Source organism: Musca autumnalis, unplaced genomic scaffold (genome assembly GCF_047663935.1).
Source record: "Musca autumnalis isolate F117 unplaced genomic scaffold, ASM4766393v1 scaffold_1, whole genome shotgun sequence".
NCBI lineage: Eukaryota > Metazoa > Arthropoda > Insecta > Diptera > Muscidae > Musca > Musca autumnalis.
Genome location: NW_027411644.1, coordinates 72,851,785 through 72,860,951, shown reverse-complemented (window position 1 = coordinate 72,860,951; position 9,167 = coordinate 72,851,785). Strand labels below are relative to the sequence as shown.

Genomic DNA, 9,167 nt, shown 5'->3' with positions numbered 1-9,167 from the left:
GGAATTCAACCTAAGAACACCTAATTTCATGAAATTTTTTAATGAAATTCACTCTAGTGTGGACCGGGACTTAGCAATCGCAGTTTTAATGAAAGAAACTGAAGTGGATACTTTTGACTGTGATTCACTGTATATATACATACACTCTTGTTTCTCGTTTCTCTTTTGAAGGAATGATGTCGGCAGCGGCGGGTAGGTATGAACCAGCTGTTTTTGTTTTGTAGGGACCTCTAAAGCAACTGCTTATAAAATGTATCCACGGAGTGCATTTTTCATAACTCCGTGTGGACTGCATCAAAGGGTGTAGTGAAATCAAAACTCCACATGCACAACTTCCAAAATTTTTTGCTGGGAGACACCACACTATTAATATGAGATCAGTTTACAACCTTTACTACTTTTGCCGGTTTTACCATTTTCAGAAGTAAAGGAACAGACCAAATACTTTTTTTCCAATTTTCATCTTGTGATATTTTTTGTTCAATCTTTACAATTTTTGGCCTGTTCCCGTACTTTATAAAGTGGTAAAAGTCGTAAAAGATGTAAAAGTCGTAAACGATTTTCATATAAATTTTGTGTACGGGAACGCAAAATGTGTAAAAGTGGTAAAAATTGTAAAAACTTTTTAGTTCTGGAACAGAGCTTTTATGTCAGCATGCACAAATGAGACGTGTCGCCAAACACCCTTATAAAGTGGAGCGCTTTTTATTAAGTCTCCAATCGTCATTTCTTAAACAAAAACAGCTGATATTCATAATCAAAACATTTTGCCAATTCCTTTTTAAACTCATTCTAAACTTAAAATTTCATGCATGTTTTAATCTCGAAATTTATTCGGAAATAGTAAATAAGTTTGTGAAAATTCTTCCGAAAGACAAATGATTTGCGTATAAGATTAAGATTGGTAAGATTGGAACAATTATCGGTATCTTAATTAAAGATAGAGGAAAAAAGCAGGGAATGGCATAGAACGTTTCTTTGAAAATAGTTTCTAACATTTGGACAGTTTTAATATTTTTTCCGATATAAAGAAAAAGTTGTTATCATAGTAAAAATGCAGGCATTTTGTTAACACAAAGTATTTGCATTTCTTTTTCAACCTACCCCTCCTCTGTCATTGCTCCCGCATAGGAAGAATCATTCTAACCATGTCTAAGGCCAACATTACGCTTGGAATATTGGAACGTTGTCCGGGCCAATATTGTGGACGTGTAGAATTGGAAGATGGCTGGAGTGACTGTGGTCCCTGTCCTAGAGGTTATCGTGTAAATGCCAGCTATGCTTGTACTCAATGTGAAGATGAATTGGATTCATATTCTTGGTTTTATATGGGATTTATGGCTATGTTGCCATTGATGATGCACTGTTTCTTTATCGATTTAGATGCAAAGGATCGGAAGTAAGTAAAAATAAAATAAATATTTGAAAAAGAGCAGAAAAATAAAACTATCACCTTTTTAGATTTTCTCGCAAGCAATTGATTTTGACATCTTGTGCTGTGGTGGAGGTTACAATATCAGCCATTGTATCGATTTTATTAATGGAACCCATGGGAGAATTTCGTTTGTTTTCTTGTCCGGTGCGTAAATTTTCCGATTGGTATACTCTGTTCTATAATCCAACACCAAATTATGAGAAGACGTTGCATTGTACTCAGGAAGCAGTATATCCTTTGTAAGTAATTATTAATATCTTCTTATTTCGACTGTATATTTTCTTAGGGCTTCGGCGGCATCATAGCTGTTGAACTTGTTTTTGTGTCTACCTTGCGCCCTGAATGCCAGGTTTCGATTCCAAGGCTAGACAACACCAAACATTTTCATTGGCAAATATCTGAGTCATCCAAAAAGTTGTATGGTTAGGACACGTCGTTCATCATTTAGCAAAACATACAGTCGGACTTCCCTATAACGTAACTTTTTGGGGATAAATATTACTGCTTTATAAAGAGAATTGGTTATAAACAGACAGTATTGGGTGAAAATTTGATTGTTTATACCCTCAGCATTTATGCTAACGAGGGTATATACTCTTTCATAAGGGCAAAATGTGCCTCATCGAAATAATGGTTTTAGACCCCAAGTATGTTTGTACAAAATCCGTTTCAGATAATTTGGAGTTGATTTAGCCATGTCCGTCCGTCTATCTGGCTGCCTAGAGCGCACGATAACTCTCGAACGGATCAATCGATTCGGTCTAGAATGTGGCTTTCGTAATATTTTGTCCATATTTAGTTTAAGTTCGAACATGGGTTATATCGGTCCACTCCTTCCGGTATCTCTCCCACAAAAGTTCGAAAATGTTCGGAAAAAATGTGAGTACTATAACCGTAACCTATTTGATCCATACTTTGCACATGGTGACATTTCTACCAGACTTAGATGAGGTTCCAATATGGGCTCAATCGGTCCACCCCTTCGGGTACCTACCACACAAAATTGTGCAAAAGTTCAGTTTAGGAACTGCTCTCGTGTCGCTTTGATTTTTGTTGTAACAACTTGTATTCACTACCCCCCATACAACGGTGCAAGTTTCAACAAGGGTAAGTCCATACTTCCTGAGAAAATATCCTAAATAAAGGCCTCGACACATAAGAAGCATGCATGACATTCTTTCTTACGTCATATCTGATAAAAGACTAAAGACCAAGTTTGATCTAATAAAAAGATTTCAGAATCACATTTGAATTAGGTCGAACTAGGTCTTCAGTCATTTACCAGATATGACTTAGGCAAGAATGTCATGTTTCTTATGTGTCGAGGCCTTAAAGGTGAAAAAAACCCCTATGACACCATGTTTACTGGTTGGAGTGCAAGATAACCCTCAAACGGGTCTGTCGATTCGGTCCAAAATTTGGCCTTCGTAATATTTTTTCCAAACTTAGTTTAAGTTTAACCATAAGCCATGTTGGTTCACACCTTCAGGTACCTTCCCCACAAATGTTCGGAAAAATTGTGCGCACGATAACTCTTAAAGGGAGTGACTGGTTTGGTCCATACTTTACACATCCTAATATATGTACCAGATATAGATCAGGTTCGAATGTGGACTATATTTGTCCACTACTTCGGGTACCTCCCACACAAATTTTCGAATAAGTTCACTTTAAGACCTGCACCCCAATCACTTTGACTTCTGTTGAAGCAACTTGCATTTGCTGCCTTAATTACGGCGGTCAAGTTTTTTCAGGGGCAAGTCCATACTTCTTGAGAAAACATCCCGATAGGTGTAAAAAACACCAGATAACTCTCGAACTGATCAACCGATTTGGTCCAAACTTAGTTTCAGTTCGAAGATGGGCAATACCGGTCGATAAAATTCCGGTACTTCCCCCCAATATTTAAAAAATGGCACTATAATAGTATGCACGATATCTCTTGAACGGGACAACCAATTTAATTTCAAACTTTGGATCTCCTTATATTTTGTCCAACTTTAGTTTAACTTCTAAAATGGCCCATATCGCTGCTCTCCTTAGGGTAGCTCCCCCACAAAAGTTCAACATGTGTGTCTAAGTCAGGGTCGCCCATCTGTATACTGCGGGCGCCCACTGAGTTGTTTTGCTTTTGCCATTCTCCCTCATTCACAGTGTACGCGAGCAAAACACGACTGATGCACATCATGTGGTTGTTGTTTTTTCTCCTATACATAAAGACTGGCTTCCGTTTAATGGTATTCTGTTGGGCGACGCTGGTCTAAGTACAGTTCGAAGATTATTTGGAAATGTATACCGATGTTGTTCGTTGTGGTCCTGTTTACAGCCATATTATGTTTTCTATGCTTCCTGGCATACTTGTCCAATGACCCACTGAAATGACTAGTGGGCGCAATATCTATCGAAAATATATGACTCTCAAAATAAGATCCACTTCCATAATGGACTATGTCGGTCCATTCCTTTAAATACCACCTCCGCAACACTTTTGAACTTTAATCATAATCCACATTTTTGTCGACAAGGGGATATCTCTGTCGGCAAAGTCGACTGATACTTTTTTTACTTGTTTTATTTTATTTTTTTTTATTTTTATTATGGATAAGTTCGACTTAGTACAGGGCTCCAATATTTGATATGTATTTATTTTTATTTAGACAAACCATTGTGTTGGTATTCTATTTCCTCTGCTTGGTAACTATGTTCATTATAAGGCCCATTGTTAGTGCCGTCTTAGATGTTAGAGGCAAGGCGCCAATATATGCCGCATTATATTTTTTGCCTCTAATAACTTTTATCCACGCCTTGGCCTGTGGTTTGATATGTAAGTATTAAAACTATCCAAACATAGATTTTATTAATGATTGGTATTTATTTCCTTCAAACTAGATTATGCCTTCCCATACATGAGCATAGCTATGTCAATGATCTCAAATGCTATACACTATTCCATGAAATTGGACCAATCTTTTAAAGCTTTGGTCAAATCTTCATTTATGGAAATAAAGAATTTTGTGATTATTTGTAAGTATATCGGATGGTTTAAGCACACGAACAAATTATGCCAGCTTCTATACTTTTTTTCAGGTATTCAATGGTTGTTGCTGGCATATGGTATTATTGCATTAGGCCATCACTATGCTCTGCTGTCACTAGTACCATTCCCTTCAATATTCTACATTTTGACAGTGCGCTTTACAGATCCAGCAGAATTTAGAGAAGTCGAGTCTCGTAGCAGTTAAGAAGTTATTTAAAAAGGTAAATTAAAATAATATTACAAAACTCATTTTTAGGAAGATAAAAACAATCAACTTTTGTTCTCAATAAATTAGTGTTTAAAAGACTACCGAGTGGATTGGTAGTGTCGAGATTATTCGACAATTAGGTTGCATTGAACGTGAAAATTCAGAAATTGATGTAAGTGAAGTTCAGACTATTGCAAATAACTTTCTAAGCAATATGAGTCCCTCTGATAATTCTTCGTTTAATTTTGACAGTTTTGTTGAGGATGCTGATTCGTTTTCCTTCCGCTGTATATCTGAATATGAGCTGTCAGCATCACTAAATTCTATTAAATCAAACGCCTGTGGCTATGACTGTATTCCGATCAAGTTTATTAAACAAATTTTTTTTGTTGCATATATTTAATACTGCTCTCACTGTCTCCAGTTTTCCTGATATATGGAAACTTGGAAAAATAATTCCGATACTTAAGGATCGCCAAAACTCTATTGGAAACTATAGGCCGATTTCCATATTACCTGCGTTATCAAAAATACTTGAGAATGTTCTTAAGGACCAAATTCTGGAACACTACCGTCGTATATCGTTTTTTAGCCCTTTTCAGTTTGCTTTCCGGAAAAAACATAATACAACTTCGGCTTTGCTCTCTATTACTGAATCCATTAGACAACAATTGAATAATCATACCAGCTGTATGCTCGTTTCTTTGGATATCACTAAAGCATTTGATCGTGTTAATCATTGCGTTTTGATTGAAAAGCTTCGTGACAAATGTAAATTCTCTAAAACGGCGTGTCGCTTAATTTACTCATACCTGTCTGATCGTAGACAGTATGTTTCAGTGAATGGTCTTGATTCTACTGTTGATTATGTGACTTCTGGTGTACCTCAGGGATCAATTTTAGGTCCTATTCTCTTTCTTTCATGCATTAATGACATAGTTACTGCTGTAAAAAGCCCAATTTGTGATCCTTATGTCTTTGCAGATGATTTTCTTCTATTATTTAAGTCCTTTGATTCTGATAACTCTATAAACTCCCACCTTCTTTACGTTTCTAATTTACTGTCACAAAATAAGTTGGAATTAAATCCTCTTAAAACTAAGGCAATGTTTTTTCACTCTCGTAATCAGTTCTCTTCTGGTTTCCGAATTAAGGTTGGGGCCACATTTATTGATAATGTGGATTCTATGAAATGTCTTGGCGTAATTATTGATTCCAATCTTAATTTCAGTTACCACATTGATGATATATCAAGGAAAGTTTGCCTTATCTTAAGAAGACTTTATAGCCTAAAAGCGTATACTCCTATATCTGTGAGGAAAACATTAGCATTTTCGTTATTGATGTCGTTGGTAAATTATGGAATTGAAGTTTTTTCCGGGACCTGGGACTATAATCTGGATAAAATTGAAAGTATTATTAGGAAAATTGTTAGATATGTCTATCAAATAAGTGTACATAATCACGTACTTACGTTCGAGTTATTGGAAGTATTTCTTGGTTGCAGCTTTAAGGTCTATATTAAAGCAAGGAATATCTCACATTTTTATAAAATTATTAAATATCAACAGCCTGAATTATTGGTAGATCAGTTTTTGTTTATACACTCAACACGAAACGTGCAAATTGAAGTTCCTTTGGTGAGAAATTCTGCACTTGAGCATTCGTTTTTGGTTCGGGTTTATAGAGTTTGGAATTATTTACCGAGTTCCTTGAAAATGTTCTCATATTCTAACACCACATTTAAGAGGAAGCTAATAGTAGAGCTGAGCAGAATTGTGAGAGAGGAAAATTTTAGAGAGAATTAATATTTAATCTTTCTTGATGTTTCACTACTTATTTCAGAATTTTTGTACATTAATGTTGTCTAAAATCGTATACAATGCAAATTATTAAAAAATATAAATAAAAAATTGCATAAACTTTAAATTGTTTATGGTTCACAAAAAACTAATAGTACGTTTTCACAATTTGTCTGTGTGCTAGCACACAGGCTTGCTCTCACCCCTGCTGATAGTATTTTTCGTTTCTCAACAAAAAATCTTAAAATCTTAATATTTTTTTTTATTTTCAAAAAGACATCTATCTGTTCTATGGGACCATAAAAGAAAATAAAACTTAGATTTTTATCTTTATACATTTATTAACATGCAATATTCATATGGCTGGGGAGCCGTTTATCGTTTTTTCTATGCAATTATCTTTAAATATTGTTATTAACTTTTGAATTATAATTGTTACTACCATAGTATTAGCTTTTTTATTGTAATCTCCAATACATGTATAATTGGCTAGGAAACTTTCTATGTATTGATTTTTAAATAAATAAATATATGTAGTTAAAAAACTTGATATATTCGAGTCATAACAACACTACATACTTACCCGTTTTTATCTTAAAATATAACTTGAAGTCTAGATCAGTCTGTAAGTATTATAAAAAAATAGGATAAGCTGTATTTCCCCTAGAAAATTATATTCAGCTTTATTCTGAACGAAAATTCCCGCGAGTTTTGTCTTTCCATCGTTTCTACTTAAAGGAAAGAGTGAGATAACTCACGGGGAATTTACGTTCAAAATAATCCCCATTGGCGTAGCCCATGATTAAAAACTATCCGTTGTTAAAATTTGAACACAATCCGAGAAGTGAAATTAAATTGAATTACATCGCCACGGTGTTAAATTTTTATGGAAGAGGACGTATCTCGCTCCATTCCGACTTAGTTCATATTGGAACATAATCTATGTTTTGTTGTCATTCTTTTAAATAGTTATCGTGCCCTCCAGATATTTTTGTTGGTTACCGCAGTATTTTTTTGAGCTTTCGAGCCATTATGTATTGACTTGCCACGAAAAAAGGTTGTAAAGAGGAGTCCTTGTGCTACCTTTGGCTAAATTTCCACAAAAATCCTTGATAAGCATTAAAAGTGGAAAAAATGTTTTTCGAGGTAGGTACCTGAAGACATTCATGGGACTTGATGTATGTTAGAGGGAAATATTAAAAGGTTGCCAATTTCAGTTAATCTTTTCGATATATATTCTGCCCACCAATGATTTTATTGGTCACCATAGGTTTTTTAAAGCTTTCAAGCCATTGTAATAAGGACCATAAAGACTACCCTGAGTATATTTCACAAGGATCCTCAGCCTTTAAACTTCACTTAAGTGACAAATTTGTTTGCCGATACAGTTCATATACGAAATTGATTTATGTTTGAGAGGAATAATACAATAGTTAACGTGCCAACCAGCCATTATAGTTGGTAACCGTAGGATTTTTAGAGTTTTCGGCCCACTATGCTAGGATGTTCGGACTCGACCACGAAAAACATTATGTGTTTTCTGAATGAAAACTCCCGTAAGTTCTCTCACTTTCTTCTTTAAGTTGAAATGGCAGAGATACAAAATTAGCCGGGATTTTTCATTCAGAATAACAAACTTCTTTATCGTTTTAAAAAAAGAGTCACAAGGACTATCTTGAGTGAAATTTTCACAAGTATCCTCGAACAGTCCTTAAACTGGACTTAAGCTAAATGTTTGAACTGTTTCGTGGAAGGTACCTGAAGTAGCTGTTCGATATAGATTTTTTGGGACTTGATTGATGTTTGAAAGAAATGATACGATTTTTAAACTTACGCCCAAATCCGAAACTCAATTCCTAGATCATCGTACTTTTTCCATAGTAAACTACGGTGGTTCCTTCTCTGCTGGAAGAGATAGCAGACGACGCACAACATTTCTTGGGGTGTTCAATAAATTGTCGGCTAAAATAACCCGATTCTTCCGAATTTTTGCAACCACGCTGTTAAGGATAGTAGAAGTCCAATCATACTTTTTCTAAGGGGTTGAAAACGTTTTAACCGTTGTCCACAAGTCAGATGCTCTACACACTTTTTGCGTTTACGTTCACCTATCGTTTTTATCGCTGTCGTAAAGTTTTATCGGACCCCAAAGAAATTATTTTTCACGACGGATGACTCAAAAAGTAGATTGTGGTGGACAAAGTAAACGTTGTTTTGCAACGGAGATGATTATAGGGAGATGGCCTGACTTTAGAGAAACGACGATCGTTATGTCTGCGAGATATGCTCTTCTCCACTAATTTTGGGCCAGCGCTATTTCTCCGGTCACTACCTAAAACCGATTGCCACAAATCATGATGAGCATTAAAGTCGCCTACGAGCAGTCGGTAATCGAGTACAGATATTTATCGGCGGGATGTGTGCGTTAAGTAACTCTGCATCGGCAGTTTCACAACTGACTTCTACCCCCATACATTCCATGAGCCAGGCTCAAGCGAGATAGGTCGGTATTGAACAGACTGGAGCAGCAGGAAAGCTAGTCTTCCACTTTAGGTGCGATCCTTCCTCAGCACGTTTCAACCATTACAAGGTTGTAAGCTGCAGTTGTTGTTGTAGCCCCTACAGGTTTGGTATGTTACGTAGATTGAAAAAAAAAATAGGAAAGAGAGAGAGAAAGTAGAGGGG

The 9,167-nt window shown here is 35.7% G+C and overlaps 1 protein-coding gene and 1 long non-coding RNA gene across 2 annotated transcripts; one reads left to right on the top strand and one right to left on the bottom strand.

Annotated features, from left to right (window-relative positions):
- Window positions 1-769: 769 nt before the first annotated feature.
- Window positions 770-4,717, top strand: LOC141401330 (JNK1/MAPK8-associated membrane protein). Its single transcript, XM_073981490.1, has 6 exons — window positions 770-904; window positions 1,132-1,399; window positions 1,462-1,674; window positions 4,093-4,259; window positions 4,325-4,459; window positions 4,523-4,717. The coding sequence occupies exons 2-6, from the start codon at window positions 1,149-1,151 to the stop codon at window positions 4,675-4,677; spliced, it is 921 nt and encodes a 306-aa protein (XP_073837591.1). The 5' UTR covers window positions 770-904; window positions 1,132-1,148; the 3' UTR covers window positions 4,678-4,717.
- Window positions 4,718-5,026: 309 nt separating this feature from the next.
- Window positions 5,027-6,763, bottom strand: LOC141390617 (uncharacterized). The gene is made up of 3 exons (XR_012409420.1): window positions 6,686-6,763; window positions 6,155-6,446; window positions 5,027-6,077 (listed from the first exon to the last, which is right to left on the bottom strand). It is a non-coding gene; the product is annotated as an uncharacterized lncRNA (long non-coding RNA).
- Between the last annotated feature and the right edge of the window lie 2,404 nt (window positions 6,764-9,167).